Below are 27404 nucleotides of genomic sequence, written 5' to 3' on the forward strand. Positions count from 1 at the left end.
TTTGACCCCAACCCCTGCCTTCCCTAGGGCTGCACGATACAAGGACTGACCTCTGAGGGTCAGGCAAGGGGATTTTCTAGAAGCTGAATCTGGAATGACCCCCACCCCGACCTTGGTGTCTCTACAGAGACCCACATTTCTGGAACCCCTATAGTGAACACACTGAGATCCCCACACTTCACTGAGGCCTCCCTGTTTGCCTGGGGCTGGTTCCTGTCCAGTGGGGGACATCACTGATGGTGCCCCCCATCCCCACAGTGTGTACATGCTGCTCCACCTGCAGGACCCGGAAAGGTAAGTAAGCAGCCAGGCTCTCTGCAGCGTGCTGGACTCGCCTCGGGAAGAGGTTCTAACCATGAGCTGGCACATGACCTTGGGGCTCCCTTTCAGCTGCATGGTCTGGGGGAGGGCTCAGGAAGTTAACTCCTTAAAATAGCAAACCTGTATTATCTTATAGTGTCTAAAGGCTAGGAATTTGGTAGCAGCTTAACCGGGTAGTTTGGGCTCAGGATCTCTCAAGAGTTGTAGTCCAGATGTCTCCCGGTCATCTGACAGCTTGACGAAGCGTGGAGGGTCCACTTCCAAGATGGCTGTCTGATGGGTCTTGGCTGGAGGCCTCAGTTCCTTACCACCTGGGCCTCTCTAGGGCTGCTTGAGCATCCTTACCACATGGCAGCGAGCTTTACCCAGAGTGACTGGTCTGAGAGAGAGAAAGAGAGAGACAGCGCAAGCGCGGGGGAAGTCACAGTACCTGTGGGCACCTTGTTTTGAAGTCACATAGCACCACGTCTGCTTTATTCTATTTGTTGGAAATGAGTCCTTAAGTCCAGCCCACACTCAGGGGAGGGGACTTAATCTTCCCCTCTTGATGGGAGGAGTGTCAAAGAATGGGGGGATATTTTCAGACCACCACAGGGTCCTAGTTCCTCGTGTCCTGAGTGATGAGGACACAGGAACTCACCCACAAGCCTCGAAAGTGATGACGCCCTACAGTTCCAGGGCTGTTGGTCCTGCTGCTACCAAGGGAGCCCTGGTCCTGCTTTGCCACTTACTAGCTGTGTAACTGTGTGTGAATCACCTAACCACTCTGAGCCTCGGTTTCCTCATCCTAAAATGGAGATAAAGATCCCCGCTTCCCACCTCACTGCGCTGTTGTGAAAATGGCTGTGAAAGGGCGTTTTGAAGGATGATGATGATTGTAGCCCGGAGCAGCTAGGAAACCTCAGGGAGCAGGGACAAGCCTGGGGTTTCCCAGTCCTGCACGGGGGCTCCTGCTGCTGCCCTCCCTGTGTGTCAATGACGGCTCGGTGGAGCCATGGCCTCCCGTGGTTGGCCATGTTGATCTGTCCTGACTGCTGTTTCCCTAACCTTAACTAGACACATAAGGAGCTAGCAGTGGTGCTGGACCAACCCAGCTCCCTTTTCTCCCTCCCCGTGGAGGGCTCCCCCCACCATGGGTGAGCTGCCTGCCTTTGGCTCAGAAGGAGAGAGGGGTCTGGCCTGCAGCTGCCAGCTGGTATGAGGGGAAGGTACGCACCGTGACTATTGCTGCCTGTGCCACCAGCCCCAGGGCCACAGAGGCAGGGCACGTCCCTCTCACATCCGTGGAGAGCAGGAAGACAAGAAGCTACGTTTTAAGAAGAGTCATTTATTCTCAATTTTAAGGCTTCTCAATGCCAAGGATTTTTAAGGTTCATAGAAGGCTTGGGGGTTTTGGAGGCCATAAGCCCAATGTGAGCTGACAGTCAGAGGAGTCCTGAGCTGGGGGACAGTGGAAACCATCCTCACACCCTGGCGAGGAATGACTAGCCACATGTCCCTTGGGGGCGTCCTGATCCACATCAGAACCAGAAGGGTATGCATGTATAATTATTAAGTGGTATAGTGTTACCTGTCAATGGTGTGAAAGTTGCTCCTGGCTCGAGGGGCTACTCTTGGGCCTGGTGGACGTACTATACGTAGTTCCTGGGAAACACCCTCCTGGGAAACACCCGTGCCGTCCCAGTGGCCTCAGGCAGCTGCGGTTACTTCTGTCCATCAACTCACCCTTTAAAATTTTGGGTTTGTAAATTCTGTGAGCCATTGAGAAAGCGTCTAGTTCTAAGATACTGTCGTTTGGGGGACCAGGGGGAGCAAAGCCACCTTTTTCTGCATTCTGTCCTCATGGGGCTGCCCTGTGCTGCTCCCTGGGAAGCCCTCACCTCCCACGACATCTGATGGTTTCATAATCAGAGGCTGCATTTCCAGTGCATGCAAACAGAATTGCAGTTGATTCTGGGGATTTAGTAGAGATGGCTCTCCCAGGGAGCTGTGGGGACAGGGCGGGTTATTAGGGAAAGGGCAGCAGGTGGGTCTCGGAGGAGGCCTGAGGCTGGGTGGCCCAGCTCAGGGGTGTGATCTGGGAGCCTTTCCCCAACACTCCCTTTTTCAGCCCTGTTAACACCCAGCGCCTTCGCCTTTGAGTTCTGTCCCCTCCCTACAGTCTTCTGGCAAGGAACCGGCTGATGATTCATCTACATCACTTCCCCCTGTGATTGTGAGGAGTCCCTCTACCCTCAGGCCTCAGTCCCTTCTTCTGTAAAGTGGTGGGGGGGCTAGATGCCCCTTGGGCCCTCACAGCTCTGACCATCTCTTCAGTGAAGGGCGCTGGCTGTGAAATGTCAGCAGATGGTGCTGGGGGAGGTTTGTCTGGCACCTGGGGCTGGAGGCCAACTCTCAGGCAGTGATGCTGTGACAGACTTAGGGGGCCCCGGATGCTTTGGTCAGAGCGCCCTCCTGGTCCCCTGAATTGATTTTCATCTGCGTCTCACATTACAGGACAATGTTCTCTCCCCACTTCTGCTCCACTCCTTCCCCTCTGTCGGTAGATTCCCTATTATTTCCTGCATGTTCTTTCTCCACATTTCTATTCTCTCTCTCTCTCCTGTCCCTACCTCCCTTCCTCCTCTCTTTTCTCTCTACATACCTTGATGTAATATATAGAACTGAACTCTGTAGTACTGCTGGGAATGAGTTATAAAGATGGATTTTTTTCTGTTTTGTTTTTTTAAATCAAGTGTGTGGAATATCGTTGTAAAAAGCGAAGTCATCCCTGTTTACCTGCTCTATTGGGGGGTGGCAGGGTGGGAGGGGCGGGCGGGAGGATGGTGTTTTACTTGAGTGTAGCCTGGGCAGTAGTTTCCTGTGACTGACAGCAGCAGGCGCTGTCCAAGGTTTAAAGCGTGGGAAGTAAGTGTGTGTCTGCATATTTGTGTGCATGTGTGTGCATGCTCACACAGGTGTGCCAGTTTCATCTCCAATAGACCCTGCCCTAACGGAATATTCTTTTCTTTCTCCTCGGTGGCTGTTGGACGTGGATGTAAGTGTTCCACAAGGGTGTGCTCTTCTCCAGACATGTTTGCTGACTTCCACTAATGCTCCCACTCACGTGTGCTGTGTGAGATGTGTTTGCTAATCCGGGGCTTGTTCTGCTGCCTGCTGGTTTGGGGGTGCCTAGGGTTCGGTGCCAATGGATCTGCTGGGTCTCTAAGGGCTAGGAGTCTCTGCCGGTTTCTTCCTCCCTGCCCTCCCCACAGAGAGAAGTGGAGCTGCTTCCCAGCCTGCGTAAGCCTACTGACACGTTTGCTAGTACAGAATGTCAGCCAAGGCCACATACTCATGCCCCTCTGTGGAAAATAAGAGGGACCCCCTACCCTTCCCCAGAGGCCCCCAGCCTTGGGCATTATGGTGGCAGCTCTGCAGGCCCCAGGCCCTGGCTGCCATCACCTGAGGTTTAAAGGTGATTGTTGTGATCATGACCTTCCACAAGAGATGCTCCTCTCATATAGTTGTTTCTGGGAGCCATTATAGTACTAAGATGGGGGTAGCAACACGCCACTCTGCTCCTCATCCTCATCTCTGTCCCCCTCTTCAGGGGGCCATGTTCTTTGAGGTTTCTTTCTTTCTTTATAGTACTGCCTTCTTTCCAAGAAGGATTTAAGTCTCCTTGCAGAAATATAGATTACTTCTTGCAGAAAGTAACAAAAATGAAGCTTGGGAAGGGAATAGGCAGGCAAGGTGAAAGCAGAGGCGAGAAGAAAAATTTATATGCATTCCATAAAGTTGTGGACTGTCATAGAGGCTGGGTGTCCTTTTAGCCAGTGTAAAGAGGGAAACACAGGTAAGAGATTCAGTGTCACAACACAATTGCCAACCAGAGGCTCAGAGGCTCAGCTTGTCCAGAATGTTTATTCTTATGGATCCTGAGAGTGAGGCAGGATATTACAGACAACAATCTTGGCAGAAACCCTCAGTGAACACGATCAGTGGGGTTCTTTCTTTATAGGTTCTCTCTGTGGCTTCCTTCCGAGGCCACGTCAGCCCCCCTGAGCTGCCCACACTAGTCTCATTTGCTCCCAGCCTCTGCTGAGTTCAGTGCCTGTTTTCTATTCCTGCCTGGATGTCTGGGCTCCCCTTGACCCATCACCCCTAGTGAGCCAGTGGGTCACTTCTTTTCTACCATTTAGTCTACGCTCAAGTGTGCAGTGGAGAACAGACTCAAAGCCGTTTTGGTTTCAGCCCTGAGATAGTGGCGGTCATTATTATTATTAACTATTATCATGTTGGTAATGTGTGAGTTCACTGCTCAGTCTCAGTGAATCCAGACGGGGTGAGCGGCTGAAGGGTTTGATGCCTGAGGATCTTGTGGTGAGTGAACTGCCTTCTGAACCTCGGAGTGATCAGTGCAGGGAAAGCCCTGGACCTGGATTTAGAGGCAACTGTGTGCGCAGAGGCACAGACCCCAGCCCGTCCTCAAGCCTGCTCCCAGCATGCAGGGTTTCTGGCTGAGATGAAGCTGGCCAGACTGCTTGTGTCGTTTCTGCCCAGGGCTGAGGGCTTTTGTCTGTTTTTCCTCCCTCAGGCAGGAGGTATCTGTACCCAGAAAGAATTTCCTTGTGGATGGGTATAGAGTTCTGATTTGGGACAAGAGCTGAGTGCTCTGAGACTATGTCAGTTTTCCACCTAATTTAGTGGCTGAGTGGCCATTGTGTGCTCAGCCCTGGGTCAGGGACCAAGGGAGGATCTGCTGGGGTCCCCAAAGCTCAGGACATTTTCTGCTGGAGTGTGGCAATGAGACTGACATGAGAACCAGGGCATGCAGCACAAGTCCCATGGTACAGCTTCCAGGTGCTGTCAGGGTGAAGGAGAGGAGAGGCCCGGGAGCGCCAGAATATTCAGGGAAGGCTCCCTGGGGTTGCCAGTCTTCATGTTCAACAGTTGGAAGGGTGCAGCTGATTTGGGCAGTGGAAGGGACCACAGGAAAATGTAAAACCAGAGTGAACAGGCTGGGGGACACACAGAGATGAAAAACAAATCAAAGGTTAACGATCTCAGGCTCGGCCCTTACTAAGGTGCTGTCTGAGCAGACCACTCCTGGACTACTACAATTCAGCTTTGAACTTCGCGGTTAAGACAACTGTGCTCTTGTACTGCCTCTTGCTGGCGGTTGGGGAGTACAGCAGCAAAAACTGGGAGAGCTGCTCGAGATTAGGGTTTGGTTGTTAGTTTTACTTAACCCACACCTGGTGCTTTTATAGTCAAGGAAGTCCCCTTTTGATGGAGAGAGCACATTTGGTTTTTAGGAGCAGTAGCAGGCTGTCCCAGAAAGAGACCTGGTTTCTGTCTGCAGGCCTCAGGGTGTTTGGCCCAGAGGATCTGAGGGCCCCCTGACTTTGCATTCTGTGATTCTAGGTAAAAATCAATATACTCTGTTTCCCTGAAAATAAAACCTAGCCAGACAATCAAATCTAATGCGTCTTTTGGAGCAAAAATTAATATAAGACCTGTTATTATATTATATTATATTATATTATATTATATTATGACCAGGTCTTATATTATAGTAAAATAAAACCGGGTCTTATATTAATTTTTGCTCTAAAAGACGCATTAGAGCTGATTGTCCAGCTACGTCTTATTTTCGGGGAAACACAGTATAACGTATAGAAAGATGTGTCTCTGGGTGTCAGGCTGGGTATGGGCAGGAAATATTTTATGTCTCAACTAAGATGGGACTATCTGGCCGGATGACATGTTCAGCTTTGAACATTTTTAAAAATATCATGCATTTAATGACATGAATTAATTCTGGAGCTTTTCCTGTGGATTAGTCAGAGAAGACTAAAACAGGAATCTCGCTATCATTTTTGAGGGGAAGGCTACCACTAGATTCTCCTTCCACTAGGCTCCGTTGCTGCTCTAGGACTTGGCCTAGAAAAATCTACACAGCTTTGCTTAAGGTTCTGTGAGGCATCCTGGCATTTTCTATCCTGTCTCTTAAGCAACGCTTCGAGCTGAATAGGCAAGTGTGATGCTCTGTCAGCATTGCTTGTATGTATAACAGAGAAAACTGCCATTCCAAGTCGCTGTCACCTTCCTTTCTAGTGGAGACGCCTCACCCTCCCACCCCCCAGCATTCCTCTGGTGTGGTGTCGCGGGTCTAAGCTGCAGGGTTTGACACGTGTCAGTTAAGCAACATCTTCCTTCTCCCAGGGAAGCAGTGCCCTGCCTCCCCACTTCCCTGTGGCCAGTCTCCCAGTTGTACCCTACCAATCCCAGATCCCCCTGCAGGATCCCCAGAGGATACCAGCTTCTTTTTCAGACAGAAGGGCCTCAGTTGACCTAACAGGCCTGGGTGTTGGTGCTGTGTGCCTAACCTTGCTCGCGCCTGCCCGCCCTTGCCCCTTTCCACACTGATCCCGCCTCGCTGTACTTTGTCTCCTCTGTGTAGATTGTAAATGGACACTAAGTGGTTGAGGGAGATATGAATGAGGGTGGTGTGAAGGCCTGGGAGCCCCACCAGGTCCAAACCCCACTGGCGTTCTCTGATGACGAGGAAGAAGACCTGCTGGATTTCATGTACAAGTATAAGGCGCCTCGAAAGACGGAGTTCCCCCTGGAGGTACACAGTGTCTGGGGCTGTGGGGTGGAGCATGCGTTTGCACAGGGGCTGTGCCCTGGAGTTCTGGGGGTCCTGGGAGCCGCCTCTTTTGGGGCCTCCAGCACCTAAAAGTGCCTGGGATGGGAGGCCTCCATCAAACAGGCAGGACTGGCTGCTCGGCAGCAGCCAGCCAAGGGGCAAAAAAAGACCCTATTAATTTTATTTAGAAATAGGAGATGGGATATAGTGTCTTTTTTTTTTTTAAATAAATTAACTACTAACCTAAGATAGGTGCGTGAAAAGCAATCCAAATGAGTATTTGGGGCTGGGGGAGGGTGGAGAAAAACTCAGAATGTGTTCTTTAACAAGGTTTTATGGTATAAATAAGTTTGTTCATCACTGTATTTCTAAGACACAGCAGAGTGCCTGATACAAAGTAGAGATTCATAAAATGTGATTAAAGGGGTACAGTCCTTTAAAATGACGAAAACAATACACTTGATCTATGTGCTGTTGCCAGTTATAGATGTGGATGGAGTTTTGCAGCAGGAGAGCCGGCCTAGAGCCTCATGGGCCTTGCTCTGTGTCGTGGGGTGGGGGGGGGAGTTGCCAGCCTTGGGCTCAGGTGCAGGGCCAGCAGAATTGGTGGACCCCAGAGTCTTCCTCTCTGCCCCCTCACGTCACCTCTCCTATTCCCCATCTGCTGAATACTGCGGCCTGAGGGTCCATCTGAGGCAAGCTGGGCATCCTGTCCACAGAGTGGAGACCCGTGAGACCCGCGTGAGATGAGGAAATGTCGTGAGGGTTTTCCTACACACACACAATGGCCTGTCATTCCTGTTCACACGAGGACGTAGTTACTAGCATCGCAGTGTACGAGTCCATCAGCTTCCTTTGCAGGATGGGGCACTCGTGGACTAATTTTGAAGTTCAAGATTTTGGTAAAAGATGTCCTGGGTTTGGGCACTGCTCGAGGCGTCCGTTATGGTCTGGGCAGCCCTGAGATGGGGAAAGGCTAGTGGGGAAGGTGCCAAAGCCATTCTAGGGCCTGAGGGTTTGTGCCGCCTGGGTGGTTTTTTAAAGTTCCACAAGCTGCTTTACTGTGAAACAGCCTGAGGCAGGTTACTAAGACATAGGTTCACTGATTCTTCTATTACTGTGTGTCCTGAAGTGATGGGTAAATATTTCCTAGTTGTAAAGGTGTAGTGTGAAGATTCAGGATGTGGAATGCCGGGGTCGCCTGTCCCCCAGCCCCCACCCCCCACTGGCACCCCAGGTGCCTGCTGCACACTGAGCAGCTCTGGGAAATGGTGGTGAACATGGACCTGCCCTCAGGAAGTTCAAGTGGGTGGGGAAAACAGTGAGCAGGCACACCTGCCATGGGTGCAGAGTCCTCCTATATCCTCTAATGTGCAAGCCACAGTGACAACAAAGGTGACAATCCTGCTTGTGTGTGACTGGGCTGTGGGGGGAAGGGCTCAGGAGTGATTTGGGGCTGGGTCATACAGAGGACTAGACACAGCAAGACAAAAAAGAGGAAGGGCTTCCCATTGGAAGGAATAGAGGTCTGAAAGGACAGTGTGTGTAGATAAAGAAGGTGAGTATAGACAAGTGGACAGAGTCTACGACCATACCACCCCAAATACGCCTGATCTCGGAAGCTAAGCAGGATTGCCTGGTTAGTACTTGGATGGGAGAAGTGGACAGAGACGGGTTGAGGGCAGGTTGAGGGCCTTTGTGTGAATCCCCTTGAGCGCTCTGCTAGGAGAAAACCCTTTCTATTTAAAGGCAGTGTTTTGCTTTGTTGTGGGATTTGCTGTGCATTAAAGGATTTCACATCCAGAAAGAGGGCTGGAAATGTGGTGATGGAAATTTTAAGCATGTACCCCGAAACATGAAGCCAGTTCCCGAAGGAAATGACGACGACAAGGGAAGCGCTGGGGAGGCTTCTCTCTGCCGAGCCACTTGTTAAGATCATTTTGCTCCCAAGGCAGACACGAGGAAGATGTGTCATCCTTCTGCACAACCATTCGCTTGGGAGACCCAGGGACTTAGGAGACTATGAAGAGGTGGGGTGCCCGCCGTTTCAATTGGCTCAGCTTCCCGGAGATGCTTGGGAAGTGACTCGGCTTCTGTTGTGGAAATGCATAGTGCGTCCCCAGCCCCAGCTAGCTGCTTCCCACACGTGTGCATTTGGCCAAAGAAGCTAGATGTGGCAACACAGACCCATCCAGCTGCTGTCCTCAAAGATTCCACATTTATGCCAAATTGAGGCATGCTTTTTTTTTCTTCTCTGCCAGGCACCGCCTAGAATCCTTCGATCTCGCTTCAGGAAGAAAAGTACCTCATCCTCAGCCACTGAAACCACGTGAGTGAGATGAGCCAACAACAGCACCGGATACACAGAATGTTTCTTCTCTGCCTTAAAGAGCTACTCACTAATAACATAGAAACCTGCAAGCTGGTGTGCTTTGTGTGCAGCCTCACAGACATGGTCTTTTCTCTCTCTCCCCTCTTCCACTTTTAAGACACTTGTTTTTCCCTTTTCTTTGTTTTGCTGGGGAGAGGCTAAAGGCAAGGTAGCGTGTGGGGCTTGTGATCTTTAAGTCTTCTGAAGTTGGATTGTCATTACAGACAGCGATGTGTTTTTAGAAATATGAAAGAATCACCCCCACGCTGCTGAGATGGACGTTTGTAATTTATTTGTTGCATACTTCGTTTTTAGTCCTGTAAATGCAAACAAAGCAATTTTTTAAAACTTCTTTTGTTCTTGGTACTAATACTGTGGACTACAATGTACATATTTATGGCGTTTGGCTTAATATAGTGGGCTGGCAAGGGCTGCCAGAGGTTCTGATCATGTAAGAAAACTGCAGAAACAGAAGTGTAAAAATCTGTTCTGATTCTCAAGAATGTCTTAGATGTACTTACAAAGCTTCCAAATACAGCTGCAGTCACACATCCCTTCTCCCGTAGGACAATGGTCCATATTCTTCAGATAGTTGTTTAATCAGTATATTAGAGAGGTGCAGAATGAAGAGAGACAATAGTGTCATGACAAAGATGAGTGTAATGAGGTCAGGGCACAGCCTAGAATCAGAGGAGTCACAGGAAGCTTGTCCTCCCCTTGGATTCAGGATGAGGAGCTTCTGAATCCTCTCAGGGGGTTACCATGTGCCTGGGCAGGCGGCTAACCCATGGTCAAACTGTTTGGGGATGTGGACTCACAGAGCTGTTGTGAGGGATCATTCTTAGTGTCTGGAAAGTTCCTTGATAAATGACTGTTTCTCCTCCATAGCAACCTGTGCTGTGACTGATTTCCCCAGGTAGAGGAGCCTACAATCGGAGCACCTTTTTTTAGAGAACACTAAGCAAACACCAACCAACCAACCAACCAACCAAATTAAAACAAAACCTAGAATTACGCCTTGTTTCAGAGACGCTATAAAACACATCTGAGACACTTGTGTAGCAATCAGAATGCTGGGTTCTAGAAAGGTTTGAGGTTGAGATCTTGGTGGCTGTAACTTACTGCTCAGCTCCACGGGCCGCTGTGGCTCTCATCCTTCTGTTCCCTTCTGGGCTTGTCCACATGTGAACGAGAAGGAAGTCACGTGCTCGTGGGCAATCCAGGTCTTACTGGGCGTTTTACACAAGCCCCGATTGCTTAGTAGGAGAATAAAGCACTGTTTGAGGGGACTCCCTGCTTAGATTGAGAATTTTGTCAGAAAGGACAAATCTGGTTTAAATAGCATTGTGGTCCAAGGTAACTACTCTCCCCTTGGAGAGCTGAGCCTACATGTAGGACTGTAGATTTGTGCTTCGAGTTGGTGTTTTCTTTCAGTGTAATGCATGCAGTGATTACAACCCAGTTATTTATAATATTTGGATTGTGTTTGTTCATAGATATGCCCTGAAGACTAGAGAATTAGTGCTATGTACCACATAGAGCTTACTGTCCCCCAGCTGTGGACAGGCCCGGGTAGACAGTTCCGTTACTGAGCGACACTCTTGCACATCAGTGGTCTTTGCTGATGACACACTGGCTGGATCTTACCCACGTCAGAAGGGGTTCTACCTGAAGTTGATTGTTACCAGATGTACACATTTTAAATCCCTTCTTCCCACAATTAACTCTGAAGGTGACTTTGCAATTTACAAAAGGATTTAGGAAAATAAACCTAAAAGCAAATTTGTGATTCAGAGGACAGATAGAAGCTGTCTGCTCATTGCCTATGCCCCACACCCACCAATCCCTAAACCTGTTTAGGGAAGACAGAAAATCTGTTTTCTTAAAGCACGCCGAATAGTTTCAGATAAAGGGAAAATATATGCTTTAAAATGTATATACCTGTTAGTTGGGAGTACGCAGGATTATCAAAAACAAGTACATAAAAAGCTTAACTTCAGCAGCTTGTAAGCAACTTTTTTTTTTCCGCCAAAATAATAAATGCCTGTAGCAGCAGAGATTAAAATTCTATTGTGAACAAGCTAGATTTTCACCATTTTACAATGGAAAGTTTCAACAAGTATGACTACCAAGTTTGCACTCAACTATGCCAAAAACAAGTTTGGAGCACTCTACTCTCAGACATGCTGTATTACTTCTCATCAAGATTTAAAAAATATAAAGGTATCCAAACTGCTGTCTTAATGTAAATGTAACTATTTTTCCTTCAAGTGTTGATTAGGGAGTTGGTTTCTCTCTTAAAAACACTCACTGTACAGCTAAGAGCAGCTGTCCTATTTCTGGCAGAACGTGTTTACTTATCCAACAAACTGTTGTATTTGTGTATGGACTGACATAAAATGTGAATGCCTCAAAGTGTACACGTAGTGGTGTGGTGTTCTGTCTAGAGGATATAACTGAATGTTTTTCATTTGCTGATATACAGACACAGGCTGTTTACAAAACGCTAGCTCGGAAGTCTGTAATTCTCACGTAATAACTTAGTTATTTGCCATCGAGCACCTGATCTGTTTCTGAGGTAAGATGTGTTATACTTACAAACTGGAAAGTTTAGTCACAATCCCTCCTGGCTTTGTGTGACTCGCTTGCTCATGTCGTTGGCCTCTGAAATGTGTTTTCTGTGTAGTAAACCGTCTGTGTGTTTGTGACAACAGTGCTTGCCCACCACGACCACCATGGAGCGAACACCTTCCTACTTCTTCACCTTGCACAGTATTTAAAATGGCAAAGGATGTCCTTCGTTCTCAGACAGCTGAAATGCTGGATAATGACTGTGCGTATTTCCCCTAGTTTATTTCTGTAGACCCTATAGAACGATCTGTAATAAAATAGCAGATTTTGTGCATCAAAGGAGTGTAAAATCACGGTATTCCAAAGGTTGACGTTCTGCTGTTGTGTTATAATGCCTGATATACATCTTGAATAAAGTCTTAACATTTTTCTTTTCAAAAATATCTTTGTAATGTTAGGCTTATGAGGAAAGAGAAAAATACTTTTTAAAATATGTAGCAAGGATTAGACGCTGAATGCTTAGCGTCTTGGTGCCTGGTGATCTGCCCTGTGCCCACTGCACACAATCACTGCAAGGAAAAAATTAAGTATCAGTGTTTTGAAAACCAATCAATCACATAAATACAAACCTGGTAGTATGTTTGTTTTACATTTTGAAAGGTCGCCAGAGGAAACTGGGTAGCTATGAAAATAGAGTACTAGTTCATCTGGAAGGCAGTTTGAATTCTGCACAGATCTTTGATCTGTCGTTTTCCTTCCTGGAACCTGTCTCCTCATCTGCCAATGGGGGAGAACGTGTGCAGGTCAGAGGGAGGTGGTGCAGGTGGAAATGCCCTGGGTGGTATGGACACCCTTAACACCACTGTAGCCCTTGACTTTAAAATATGCAAGCTTCATTGGGTGGTCAAAAGACTTGGAAACTCAAAATTTGAAACATCGAAATGAAAATCATTTTCTTTGCCTTTATAGTCATATTCTGTTAGACACAAGAACTGCAAAATAAAGCAGCAGAAGGTAAAGCAGATTCAGAAGACTGAAAGAAAGAGATGGAAAGAAAGGCTGAAAATCCGTTTATTCATTTACTGAGCCAAGTCCAATGTCAACAGAACTAAGATTAACCAGTTTAAGAGGTGATAGTTTTAAAATTTAAAAGCTGGCTTGATTTTAGTGTCATGATGTATTTAGTATTTATAATGCTAGATTACAGTCACCTGTTTAGATATGAATTTTCATTATGTTGTTAGAAGACTCAGGGAAATACACAGGGTTCCAAGGAGTGAGACCTAGGTTCTGAATGACTTATTAGCTGTATTTTGGGTCATTTAACCTTCTGTAAGCATCAGTTTCCCGAAATCTAAACTAGGGATAAATTACATCTCCTTGCAAGGCTGGTATGAGGATTAGGGGTTGTGTAGATAAATGCTGATCCCTATGCTGCAGCACGGGTTCTCAATATATACTGTGACACGTACTTGAATGTCATTTAGGTAGACCCTTTAATGACATGTTTTGTTGTAAAACTATAATCAGTTTGATAATAAGCTCTGCTACCCACAAAACATTATATGTGATAAAAATTCCCTTTCCCCTAAATTGTGTACCCGTCAGCCCCTCCATGTCACTCCACCTCTGGATGCTGGTGCCTGCTTGCCGGTCCTTGTCACCCTGCCTGTCCCTTGTCGAGAGAAGAAACCAAGGGTGCTCTGAGGCCCCAGGGACAAAGACCCTTGTCCATGGTCATGCCAGGGAAATCAGAGGCAGGGAGAAAGTGTCTTCCTCCTCAAATTCTTCAGGCACCAGTTCCATCCCACTACCGGAGGTAGGAGAGGGCAGGAAAGTGGGAAATGACATGGAGTCTTGTCAGTGGTTGGTTTCTGCCATCTCAGAAGTACGAGAAAATGAAAACCCATCAAAGCAGAATGCCATTCCCTGCCTCAGCCTCTTACCTCATCTCAAGTATCTGCTTTTTATTAATTGGTCTCATGAATAGAACATTCTATTGTTGCCCCTTTTCCTTTTAATGCACACACACTGGTTTCAGGAAAATCCTCTAATAATCCCAGTCTGACATGCCAGAGTTGCAATTTGGTTATCTTTTACCTCGTTCTATTAATAGAAGACCTTCGTTGAGTCGTCATTATATTAAAGTATTTGAAACAGTAATTGAGGTGTAATTCTATTTAATAATGGTTTTTCAACCAGGCAAAGCCCTCTATCGTTTGAAAATTCTTCCCAGATGCTGCTGATGGGAGAGCTGAGAAACACTGCCCTAGACTCCGTATATCCACTCAGTCAACTGAATTTTCCTCAATGCCTCTTACCTGACCCTTTTTAAATGAGCAACACTTAACTCTTGCATCTTTTCTAGTGATTGAGATGACTTCCCCCCACCTAGTTTCTACAGTGCATCTTTGGAAAAAGTTTATCCTTACAATTAAAATATGAAATCAAATACATAAACTAACTTTTAAAAAAATACTGTATCTTTCAACTTCTGGGTAAAAAGATTTTCATTTGTGTAGCCACTTCTGTTTCATGAATGGGCATACTGATAGATTTCATTTACTCTTCTATTAAAAATCGTGTTCTAATAAACTAAATGAGGACAGTTATGAACATAGGACCTAGCAGACCAGACATGTTGCCACCCCAAGCTCACCTCTAAGTGAAACAGCCCATATAACTATTTTTTGCTCCACACAAAACTTCCAACACAACCAAGTGGGCCGGGGTGGTCTCCTGACCTAAGAACAGACAATCCCTACACTATTTGGTGACTTGAGATGAGACCTGGTGTTAAAAGGTAAGCTGGCCAGTTAGAGACTCTTGGCAATTAGAGATAAAAGCTGAGTCATGATAGAAAAGAACCTCAATGGGGCAAGGCAGAGTTATTCTGAGAAAGCAGAAACTAAGCGTAAGCAAAAGCTGTGAATTAGACAAGCTGGTGACTAGAGAGAATGAAGCCAGCAATTTAACAAGAACTGAGCATGGCAGACCCCAAGCCTAAAGAGCCACCATTTCCTGCTGCTGAGCTCCTGGAGGTGCTGTGGATCCAGGATCACCATACGATGTATGCACTTCCTAAGGCCTGCGGGTTAGTTCTGGGTGGGAGAAGGACGTGGTGTGATGCTTCCTGAGTTCCCAGGCATGGATCCTTCCTTAAAAGAGGTCACATTGCTTCAGCTGACTTGTTAGCTTTGGAGTCTTTTTATGTCTGTCCTACCTTGAGATTCCTTGTAACTAAATAAGCCTAACTGGAACAACTAGTTAAGCCATGACCATTTGTTAAAAGTAATCAATAATTTTAAAGTTCTGTTTCCCTGAACAAATCTGGGAATATTTAATCCATTAAATTTTAAAACTCTTGAGAAGTTTAATGTTGGTACTATATGTTTCCACATCAGTTGGTACAACTTACGTCAAGTTATAAAACTTTATTCAGTTTTGCAAAGACATCATTATACAGATACATGTTCAGTAACTGGGAAATCATTAGACTTCTATACTTTCAGGTTTGTTCGATCATGATACTTCTGATAAGGATCATCAGCATACCAGTTTCGCCTCTTCCAGAAAGACGTTGTCATTTTATCTAAGAGTTTACTCTGGGTTTTATTGCAGAACACAAATTCCCTCAAGCGTCTTTTTCTTGCAGCCGTCTTTTTCCATAATTTTTTCTTATAACCAGCCTGTTAGATCAATATTACAAGGACATTTAGAACATTAGATTATATAGGAAACACCAGATTGCTTTACTATTCATGGTTTACAGGCCCAATGGGAACCAAGACCAAACTTTCACAGGGTCTGGTGTGTTTCTCAGAAAGATGTGATTCTCAATTGGCATTGGATAGAGAAACAATGTGTACTTTGAAACAGAAATATTAATGATTTAATATTTTGGAAAAAAAGATTTAAATTAAAACCACAGAAAATAAAGCTAAATAAATCTTTGTTGCTGGTGAAGTACAGGGTAGTGATATAGAATTATAATAGCTAACTTTATATGCATTCCCTTATTATCTCTTTAACAATCTTCATTTATTTCTCTCATTTCACAGGTTTAAGAGAAACCACCATTGATTAGAAAAGTTATGTAGCAGATTGAGGTCAGAGAACTAGTAAGTTCTTCGCCACAACACTGCTTCTTTTCCTAATGTGGAGGATGATGAAGGGTTGGTTGATAACATATATGTTTATTTAAGGCGACTAAGTATTATAAGGGCTGAGAAGCAGTTCTCCAGTCTGTCACTTCATTTATTCTTTCCACACACTAGGAACCAATTCCTATAGCAAGTACTTTTCTAAAAAATAATGCATATTGTAAAACTATTAGGAACGGTGAAGGAATGATTAACCCATATGTTTAACCTAACTGCCATATATACCATCCATGCATTATTAATTTTGAAGAACTTCTTTTTGACGAGACAGAAAATTAAGATCAAATATAAAAACTATAATCATTGCCTGCTTAAACTAGAAAAGACGTTAGGTGCCACCCAGATTAATGCCTGACTCAAACCACACAGTAAGTGTCAGGCAGGTGAGACTAGACCCCATGCTATTGGTAAGAGCCCTGAGTCCTGTCAAGCCAAGAGCTCTTTAGGGCCCCACGCTAACTGAACGAAACCAGAGCTCAGTGCTGAGAACGTGCGATGGGTTTCTGACATGCTGGAGTGTCGTCACTGTGACCAGCAAGTTCTACAGCACAGGGATGCTCAAAAATAAGGACAGATTATTTAAGAGTTCTGGTTTTAAAATGCCAGAGATTAGATTTTTACTACTCACTGGTTGCAATTTTAAATTGAAGGATTCAAATCAAAATCCCCCATTTGTACGATTTCCTAGTTTGCAAGCCAAACTGGGTCCCCGTGGATGGATCTCTGACTTATAGAAAGTTCATCTGCTGTCCTACGCCCACCACCACCCATATCCTTTGAAGATGATACTGTGGAATGCAACAATATGGGAGTACTTAAAACATTTTAGACAATCTCTGGGTTCAGAAGTGGGAGGATCCCGGGAATAAACAATCAAAATGAGGGACACCTGGATGAAACTGTCCCACAGGAAGTACTTTTCGGTTTTTATACATTAGTGTCAATTAACCCACCCAGAATTTTTGTTTTCCCCTTAAAATCAGACACCGATGGAGGAGGCCATTCTGCGTATGGAATACTTCTGGGGGCCCTCAGTGTGGACTAGGTATTATGATTGGAGAATGTGATCAGGTCCTTTACAACGTGAGGGTTTCAGGGCCCAATAAAAGAGACATGGAAAGGAAGGCAAAGAAAACCACCCATTTCATTGTATCTAGGGTTAGATGAGGACCTGGAAATAATTAGTGTGATAACAAAGGCGTGGAAATGTTTCCAATGTCCCTAATTCCCCAAATCCAGAACTATTAACTACTTAGTTCAGCTACTTAGAGATGACATGAGCTTCCACTGCCTCGTGTAGGAAACCACCACAGTATTCTTCCAACGGAGAAATGAGCTGAGAGTTCCAGTCAACCTATTTATGTACAAAAGTAGGGCTGTTTATGGGATAGGGGACAATCCTTTTAACCTATCAAATAGAAAGTCCTACCAATTAATTATTTTATTTTTACAAGGAAACAAATTTTGATCTTTGAAGAATCATTTGTTAACTTCCAAGGAACGAAAGGGAATTAGGATTTGAATAGTTATCAAAACTCAAAGATGATTTTGCAAAACTCTGGTCTTCTGCTGCTCTAATTATCAGCTACTCCGTTTCCATGAATAAGGATGTGAATGAGAAAGCTCAGTCATGCTTATGACACGCTGTGGAAGGACAGAGCAATAATAATGTGTCAGAGTCCTTCTTAGAGGCTGTGGTCCCTGGCCAGAGTCAGGATAGAAAGTTTTAACAAAGTGTATGTGGAGTTAATGTTCTGCCATTAGATGAAGCCACCTGGAGAATCCAATCCAAGGTGGGCTGAAAAGCTCTTCCGTCCCCAAATCTGAGCCCTGTGACCATGCTGTTGCTGAAGTCCCCACTGTTGTATAATAATACTTTTGGCTTACACAGAGCCCCCCAAAGGTTATAACACATTGCGGGTTTCACAGGGCTTCTGGTCATCATTAGATAAGCCAGACACATAAGAGACCTGAGATAAACCTGTCCTACATTGAAGACTTACCCCATTGCGAATAATACTTTGTTTTATGAACGCTTAAACATGTTTCCTTCACATGGATTCATCTACATGAAGAGATTCCTGCCACGCCAGTACGTAAGCCCCGCACAGCTACTGGTAAGATGGGAGGAAGCTATGTCAATGAACAGGCTGAATTCTGCTTCGTTTTAATCACTTACACTCCTTTTTCAATCAAGTAACAGTGTCAAGACTCACCTTCCTCCTTAGCCAAAGGCCAGAGTGAAGTCGGAGAAACCTATAGATGACAGCTTTCACAGTCTTCCTCTTGCCTTTTCGTGCACTGAAGTACGTTACAGTTCTGACTGGCAGCTTCAGGGCATTCGGAAGCAAGGGGGCCACTCTAAAATACATTTTAAACATTTCAACTCAGCCACAAGGGTGACTTAAAGGACAAAATCTTTTTCTATACTTAGAGATGGGTAAAGCAGCTCCATTGGAATACAGCTGACTTTTAATATACATTGTTATTTCAAATGATCCATGACACCGTGCATAAATAATAACTACCAAACAACTTGCAAGCTCGTCCTAGTCTACCCCCTCAATCCCTGTGAGAGAATGTATCCTATTATATTTTAATCATCTGATTTTTAATCCATGTGGCCACTAGGTTATAACCCCCTACTTCGTTACTGTTTTGTCCTCTCTGTCAGGTACAGTGCTCGCACCCAGGTGTGCTTAACTAAATATCTGCTGAGGAAATGACGCCACATGCAGCCCAGCCTCGTATGCTGAGCATCCTGTTCACCCACCACGTTGGCTGACAGCTGCCACCCAGGAAACCACACCTGTAACACAGAAGTGTGCTGTCTGGTAGTGCCTGATGCTGGCATGTAGGCACACGCATGCCAGCTCCGATGTTCCCACTCCATCAAGCAAAGTCTATGTAATAAATTACAGGTACACACAGCGTATCATCTACTTCTAAGATGTCTTCGCAGGCATGAATATTTCAGAATTTTTGTCCAAGCATCATGTTTACTGACATATACACTACCTATTGAGGATTGTTGCGGTATGACCACATGTCAGGTTTCTGACAGATGTGATAAATCTGGGTGGAGAGGAAACAATTGAAGTCTGAATATGACGAAAATGCTGGGTGGACAGCGCAGAACTAAGACAGGCATTCTTGGCACAGTTTCGATAGGCTGAAGACGCCAAAATATTCAGGGGCCGTAAGATTCCTGTCAAGACAGAGAAGCACATATGCTTAATATGATTCTCCAGAATATGCATCAGATATTTAAAATTAAGAATTGTATTAAGGCAACCAAGTGTTATACATTATTAATGTGTCCTGAGTGTCAGACTCACCTGTGGAGCTTTATACCAGTCTGACTGAGGTATAACTTACATACCACAAAATTACCCTTTTGTGCATAATTCCATGTTTTTTAGTAAATTTAGAGTTGTGCAACCATCACAACAAGTTCCTAGTTCTGTGTTTAACAGTACGGAACAAAATAACGTAACATTAATTCCCACTGCCAGATCTTCTGCTCTGAGACAGAACTCCCACCACACACAGTGCAATGGCAGGGCAGAGACAGGACAACTTGACAACTCCCTGGAGAGACCCAAGAGTGGCAGGAGAAGGATAAAGAAAACAGAAGAGGTATTTGAACTCTCCTCTAGAAGATGAATAGGCCATGAGAGGAGGAAGTATACAGCCCAGGTAGGATGAAAAACATGCAAAAACAAGGAGGCTGAAACAAGCACATGTGTGGAGTGGGGACCGGGCCTGCCACAGAAGCTGGGCACTGCCTGCCTGCCTGTATCAGAGACGCCGGGGGAGAAGCAGTGGGAAATGAGGCAGGCAGATCCTGAAGGGCCCAGCCGTGTGCACTGAACACGGTTCTCTTTCTCTGTCCTTCACATGACTGCCAGACTGAGTCCACGTCTGCAAAGCCGATCACTCAGAGCTCTGCCTCTACTCGTAGATTCTGAGTCTAGTGTGGGACTCAACAACATGCACGTTGTTAAAGCTCCACAGGATGATGGAAATGTCCTAAAACCGGAATGGGGTCATGGCTGCACCATTCCCTAAATTCACTAAAAGTCATCAAATTGTACACATAAAACAGGTAATTTTATGGTTTGCAAGCTCCACGGGTAAGTCAGCAGCTCAGCCAGGGCGTAGGACCACTGCCTTATTATTCACTGCACTGATTTCACATAACAAATAAGGGGCAGTGTGGTATAGAAGTGAAGTGCTAGAGTTTGAGTCACACTGGCTTCATATTCTAGCGCTACTACTTACTAGCTGTGTGACCATGAGCAAATTATTTGACCTCTCTGTGCCCCAGTTGCCTCAAATTTAAATGAAATTCACAATGGGGAGGTAATGAGAATTAAATGAGATAAAATATGTAAAGTGTTAGGAAGAGTGCTTGGCATAGAGAAATCATTTAATGAATGCTAATAGCAGAAAATAAAGAAGAGCTGAGGAATGCTTAGCAAAGACGGTATGTTAACGGGTGGCAAAAGGAAGATAGAACACTTAAAACCCTTATTTTACTTTTATGTTCTCCATCAAACATAACTTTCAAACTGAAAAAGACAGCGTAAACATTAATGAGTTAGCTGAAATCAAGAGTCAGGAAACCGGTCAGAGAGCTTTACACCTACCAGACCCTTGTAAGTCAAATTCTCTATTCAGTGCAGGCATTCAAGCTCCAGGTATGAATAAATTACATCTCAAAGAACTGAAAATAGTAGCAGATGTGATTACAAACTAGGAGGTAATCTTTGAAAGATTAAGTGAATTGAAGAGGAAGATTATAGAAGGAAAATGTCCCAGGTTTCACAGGTCATCAAAACTTGGTATATCTCAGTTAAAAAATTAAAAAATCTCTCAGAAATTCTTGGAAACCAAGTGTGAAGGAAGTGAGCAGATAGTCTGGAACATATAAATGGGTCAACTACAGGCTTACATGTAGAAACAAATGTTAGAATGGACAAATAAATAGGAAGTGCACAAAACAAAACATTAACTAGGAGTGAACTGTTCCTTAAAAAGAACTTCTTTTCATTTTTCCATACAGTCGCTAACCTGGAAAATCATGGGACTGTCTAGACACAGTGTATCCTGACTTTAGGAAGGCATGTGAAAAGGTGTATTTATAGCCTAAAGAAATCTAGAAATATGGGCAGAATAATAATAGTTAGGTAAATTCCAAGCTGACTGGAAACTTTCCCAAATTAGTCAACTGCTATTCTCCTGGTGAAAGTCTATTCCTGCCTCCCTGATTCCATTTCCCCCCCAATTTTTATGAAGGTCCTGAAGCTGCATACAGCATGTTTATTAAACCTGCATACAAGCTGGGAACCATGGCATACAAACATGTTACTGAAAAGATAGACCATCTGGACTCAAAATGATCTAAGTAAGGGAGAAAAATGGGTCAAAACTAACAAGATGAAATCTGGTATAAACACATTGAGATTAGAAAAAGTGGTTACTGTAACAACAGTTAGGGTGAACCTGGCTTGAGGAACTGCTCCCCAGGGGCCTTTATCCATCATACCCTCTGGTGGACCAACTATGTGATTTAGCTTGTAAAACCCGAAGAGTCAAACTAGACTATGTTTAACAAAAGGGCAGCGCACACCTGAAGGATAGTAATTAACTGCTCCTTCTGTCTTCTGCCCTGTTTGGGCATTTTAATACAGACCAGCATATCTTCAAGCACACTCTTGTATGGAGAACACAAGACATTTTTACAATGGAAGTGTGACACGAAACTAGAGTTCTGAAGGAATAAGAGGAGGGAATAAGGAATAAGAAGGAACAGGAGAAGCAGCACAGGTGAAGAAGCAAAAACGGTGTAATATGTTTGGAGAATTATAAATAGCCCTGTGTGGCAGGAATCAAAGGGATGGGGAGAGGGGCAGGGAAGTGAGTGCGACAGTGTCTAAAGTAATGGTCTTTGAGCTTTTTCGCTCCTATACCCTCTAAAAGAATTCTGGAAAATTATGTACCCTTTCACAAATTTTACATAACATCTAAAATTTTAAATAGTTTAAAGTGTTAAAAAGGATGTAATTTCCAGTATATTTAAAATACTGACATTTAAAAACAAGCTATCACATCACTCTTAAATGTTTTCAATGGAATACCAGTGAGTTGATACCCACCTATGTCATCTATTTAAAAAACACAAGAATAATAATTCAAGTTGATGACAATAAGAACTTTTCATCAAAAGATACTTTAAATAAACTAAAAAGGCCAGCCAGAGTAGGAGAAGATATTGGAAATACATTTAAATGAGAAAGTTTATATACCCAAAATATATAAAGAACAATAAAGACAAACAATAGGAAAATGGGCAAAATATTTAAGTGGGTACTTCATAAGAGAAATTAAATGGCCAATACAGGTGTAAAGGTGTTCATGTTCATTACTAATCGGGGAAATGCTATTTAAACCACCATGAGACACCACTAAATACACACCAGGTTAACAAAAATTTGTAGGTCTAACAATAGCAACTGTTGGTGAGGAGGATGTGAAGCATAGAGCGCTCAGGTGACTTTACATAAGCGTATCACTTGGGCAGCATCAGGCAGTGCTGAATATATACATACTCTCTGATTCTGCAATTCCACAGCTAGTTTTATAAACACACACACACACACACACACACACACACACACACTCTTACCTTAGAGAAACCCCAGCACTCATGTACCAGCACATGAGGTCAATCAGCTTTGTACCTAATCGTCCCAAACTAGAAACACCCAAATACTCATCAACAGTAAAATGGAGAATTGTGGTGTAGTCACATAAGAGACTATCATATAGCAGCAATGAGAAAGCCCTGCAGCTACGTGCAAAATGAATTTAACAAAGTAAAAGATACAAGAAGACATACTGTGTGATACCATTCATGTAAAACACAAACAGAAGAACTAAACAACATATTACTTAGAGATGCACACATAGAGATGCTAAAACTCACACACAAAAAAGACAAGGTAATAAAAACCATGAAGATAGTGTTTACATTTGGCAAAAAAAAGGGACTTTTGACTGGGGAGGTTCACTGGGGTGCAGAGGAAGTTCTATGTCTTGACCTGGGTTAGTTATAGGGATGTTTGCTTTAGAGTTTAGAGATATTGTGGGTTTGGTTCCAGACCACGACAATAAAGTGAATATCGTAATAAATCAAGTCCAACGAATTTTGGTTTTTCAGTGCATATAAAAGTTATGTTTACATTATATACTGTAGTCTATTAAGTGTGCAATAACATGTCTAAACACACACACACACATATATGTGTGTGTGTGTGTATATATATATATATATATATATATTCCTTAATTTAAAAATACTAACCATTATCTGAGCCTGTTGGAAAAAAATGGTGTCAGCTGACTTGCTCCATGCAGGATTACCACAAACCTTCAATTCGTTAAAAAAAAAAAAAAAAAAGGCAATATCTACAAAGCACAAAATGAGGTACAGCCTGTATTTAAGTCATTCATGTATGTTACATAAATTTTTCTTTGTTGTATTTTACAATTTAAAAATACCCCGTGTAAACAAGCTCTTGTATAACAGTTGGAAAAATTTACATGGTAGCATTTTTTTTCTTTCTATTCTTCCACAGAATTTTATCATTTATTTTTTTGTGAATAATTTACTCATAATCTTATCATATTTGAATGATGTTTAATTTTTTGCAAAAATCCTTAGGCAGATAAATTAAGTTGCCTTCATTCCTGTCATCTCAATCAAGAAATCCTATGACTGCCCTTGTGTCTGGGGCTGAGTGAGGAAAACAGCCACACTGTGTCCCTGTACCTTGTGTGAATACCATACATAGAAAATTACTGTGCCAGCACTACTCAAGGCGCTTTACATGCTGGAGCTCATTTAGTCCTCAGGTAGGTGGTATTATCCCTATTTTAGAGTTGTAGAATCTTAAGTTGTGAGAGACGTTTTCAAGGTCAAAGGTCGTGAATGGTGGGTCCCAGGCTCTGAATCAGAAAATTAGGTGGGGATTTTCTGTTTCCCTCGCCCATCTCCAAGCCTCTCCTCGTTTGCTTTCGAGGGAAGGCTAGGAGCCGGTAAGGATGCGGAAACTACGAGCCACCCAGATCCAAGAAGGTCCAAGAGTCTCGGGGATCTCCTGGGCGGCCGAATACAGGCAGCCCCGGAGAAAATTAGGCACCTTCTGGCATCAAATAATGATCCCCTCCTTTTTTTTCCCGTTAACCTCCACGCTAAACCCCCACTCCATCCTGCACCAGTCCCCCCTTCTGTGAACGTAAAAATCGAGCGCGTTGCTCTCCACTAACCTGTTGCTGCTCTCACCGCACTAGCAAATGTAGGGGCCGCCATCTTGCCACCCCGCCGTACGGCAGCCGGCTTGGATCTAAAAGCTTCAGGGCAAAGGGGAATTAAGGAAAAGTAATCTGGGTGGAGTCAAAGAAAGGGAAAAAAAATTAATAAAGGAACGATCAAATCAATTTTTATTGAACGTCTTGTATATGCCAGGCTGTCCTTCATTCCTGTTAAACAAGTGCCTGGCATATAGTAGGCTCTCAATAAATTTTTTTGAACATTTGCTTGAAAAATATTTAAAATACACGACATACGTGAAACAATCTTTTTGCTCATTTTATTCAATTTATTTCTGAGAATAAAACATTATTTTTCCAAAACTGGTAGAAGAATGAGAAATAGCAACATGATTAAAAATTATTTTAAAAATTGAATGCCAACTATAATCAAGTGAATGTAAACCTCCTAAGGATATCACACACATTTTTTCTAATCAATAACACTGACTGTCATTTGGTAGAACAGAATTTCAACTCGTCCTGAACAATTTTACCTTCCTTAGTTTATTCCTGGGAATTAGTGATTGTATGTTTTTTCTAATGTTCATGCAAACAAAAAAACCCAATGAACCTGTCTCCCATCCTTGTTGTCTGAGATATTCCATGCATATACAATATATGGCACTATTTGCTGGTTGAAACAAGTTAAGGGTTATAACATGGGCAAGATCATTGTTGGCAGTAAGAACACCAAGGGTTAAGGTAAGAAGAGAGGGAGCCAAGACAGAAAGACACAGGATTTATTTAGAGCAGTGGTTCTCCAACTTTTTGGTGTTAGACCCTCTTTACATGTTTAAAAATTCAGGACCCCAAAGAGCTTTTAATTATATTTATTAGTATTTACTATACTGGAAATTAAAATTGAAAAAATTAAAAATAAACTAATACTTGTATTAGTTTCCTATTGCTGCTATAACAAATTACCCAAACCTAGTGGCTTAGAACAATGAAGACTTATTATCTTATAATTCTGTAGGTCAGAAATCCAAAATGGGTTTCACAGGTTAAAATCAAGGCATCCAGGGCTGTGTTCCTTCTGGAAGCTCTAAGGGCGAATCTGTTTCCTTGCCTCTTCCATCTTCGAGAGGCTAACTGTACTCCTTGGTTTACAGCCTCCTTCCATATTCAAAGCCAGTAATTGCATCACTCTGACTTCTACTTCCATTGTCATATCTCCTTCTCTGACTGACCTTCCTAGCCCTCTTTCATTCCTCAGGACCCTCACAGGTAATCCAGGATAGTCCTGGACAGTACCCTCATCTCGATATGAATTTAATGATATCTGCAAAGTTCTTTTTGTCATTTAAGGTAATATATTCACAGGTGCAAGGGATCAGGAGTATGTGGACATATTTGGGGATAATTATTCTGCCTACCCCACTTATTTTTAAACAACAATTTATCACATGTTAACATATTTTCATAAAAAATACTCCAACATAAAAGAAATTAGTGTGAAGAGTGGCATTGTTTAACCTTCTTGCACATCTCTTTAAGGTCTGGTTTAACAGGAAGCTGGATTCTGAAATTTGCTTATGCATTCAATCTGTTGTGGTATCTGGAAAGCTCTACACTTAGGAGATAATGAATGAGCAAATATCTTAATATTATGGAGGTCTTTTTTATTTTATGGACCCTGAAAAGGGGCCTGAGGCTCCCCAGGGATCCTAGATCCCACTTTGAGAATCACCGCGATGGTTATCCTTCAGTTTCTCTGGGTTATAGGGCATATAAGTAGGTGATGAGCTTGGAACACTCTTATTGCTATCTTGATCTCCACCTACAGTGGCCACTTCGATCCTAGAAACATCCACATATGGTAGAAAAGCACTCTTGAGACATTTCATAAAGGTTCTTTGAGTTGGCAGTGGGTGTCACTGCAGTTTTTTAACAGGGGAGTGATTTAAATTTCTGAGTTACTTTAGGAGAGTCCATTTTAAAGCCAACAAAAATTCATAAATTGCATGTGGAGAATGAGGATTAGGGACTTGGTTAAATGAGAGGTTAGAAGTTGCTAATGGTATTCAGCTCTAAAGTGTGGCTGTGCCATACATGGCTGGAGCAGACTGAAATTGCTCATTGGCATTGAGAGGATTATGGCCAAAGTGTTAGAAAAGTCATCACACTGGCATCACCTAGCATGACAACAGTGGGCAGGGATGGGTGGGGAGATTGGAGTTCAATTGCTAAAATTACTAAAAAAGATGGGAGATTGCTCTGGAGCCTACTGGGTGATGGTGATATAAAATGGAGAGCAATGTGATTACTACAGTACCTTTCAAAGCATTGAGCATATACTAATATAATTATTTGATTTTAGGTAATTTTTAAATCTTTCTCCATTTTAGAAATGGGATTAGTAGCGTTGTCTACCATACCGTAATATATTACCTAGTTAAGACTTGAAAGTACTTTGCAAACACAATAAATATACAAGTCATTTAGTTTCTATGACATTGTACTAATAGTATTAAATACTGTGTTCAATATTTAATAGGTTGTACCTTGATTACAGACTCAGTGGAATATTCTGAAGTGTTTTTGCACTGACCTTATCTTCCAACAGACCGCGGCCAAATTACCTTTCTAAAATAAAAACTTGGAGAAAGCGGTGTAGTTTGACCTGGAAGGAGCAGAAGCTATGAAATCCGAAGACTCTCGGTGCCTGTCCCTGCTCTGCCATTTGTTAGATACGTGAACGACACATTACGCACAAAAGTCTCTCCAGTGTTCGTTCACAGTCTCCCGCAATCAGGAAGACTCCAGAAGAAGAGCTGTCAAACGAAACAAACGCGCAAGCCAAGACAACACCGTTTGGCCAAACTGAATCCTTTCTGCGAAATAGCTATCCCACAGAGACAGCTGAGATGCTTTCTTCTTTGAATTCTCCGAAGAGTCACGCCTATCCGTTTTCCATACGGATCGAAGCCTGAGTTTCACAGGCCCACCCTCCCCTCCAGTT

General features: G+C 43.6%; 2 protein-coding genes across 7 annotated transcripts in view; one reads left to right on the plus strand and one right to left on the minus strand.

Moving 5' to 3' along the window:
* REEP1 (receptor accessory protein 1) overlaps positions 1-10317 on the plus strand; it is a 118713-nt gene extending 108396 nt beyond the window's left edge. For 2 of the 3 annotated variants that reach the window (XM_033125098.1, XM_033125099.1), the window contains 3 exons: positions 259-294; positions 6789-6940; positions 9220-10317. In XM_033125098.1, the coding sequence (XP_032980989.1) occupies positions 259-294; positions 6789-6940; positions 9220-9291 (260 nt within the window). In that variant the 3' untranslated portion in view covers positions 9292-10317. The remainder of the gene's footprint in view (positions 1-258; positions 295-6788; positions 6941-9219) is intronic. The other variant, XM_033125100.1, reaches the window with a different exon arrangement.
* Positions 10318-12953: 2636 nt separating this feature from the next.
* MRPL35 (mitochondrial ribosomal protein L35) lies at positions 12954-27398 on the minus strand. Of its 4 annotated transcripts, XM_033125101.1 has the most exons (6): positions 26994-27397; positions 25919-25921; positions 24398-24514; positions 19082-19271; positions 18280-18424; positions 12954-15589 (listed from the first exon to the last, which is right to left on the minus strand). In XM_033125101.1, the coding sequence occupies exons 3-6, from the start codon at positions 24438-24440 to the stop codon at positions 15401-15403; spliced, it is 567 nt and encodes a 188-aa protein (XP_032980992.1). In that variant the 5' UTR covers positions 24441-24514; positions 25919-25921; positions 26994-27397; the 3' UTR covers positions 12954-15400. The 4 variants fall into 4 exon arrangements, with proteins under 4 accessions (XP_032980992.1, XP_032980995.1, XP_032980994.1 ...); XM_033125104.1 differs by lacking the exon at positions 25919-25921 and having other exon boundaries at positions 24398-24484; positions 26994-27398; XM_033125103.1 differs by lacking the exon at positions 25919-25921 and having other exon boundaries at positions 24398-24481; positions 26947-27398.
* Between the last annotated feature and the right edge of the window lie 6 nt (positions 27399-27404).

The sequence above is a fragment of the Rhinolophus ferrumequinum genome, chromosome 13 (assembly GCF_004115265.2).
Source record: "Rhinolophus ferrumequinum isolate MPI-CBG mRhiFer1 chromosome 13, mRhiFer1_v1.p, whole genome shotgun sequence".
In the NCBI taxonomy this organism is placed as follows: domain Eukaryota; kingdom Metazoa; phylum Chordata; class Mammalia; order Chiroptera; family Rhinolophidae; genus Rhinolophus; species Rhinolophus ferrumequinum.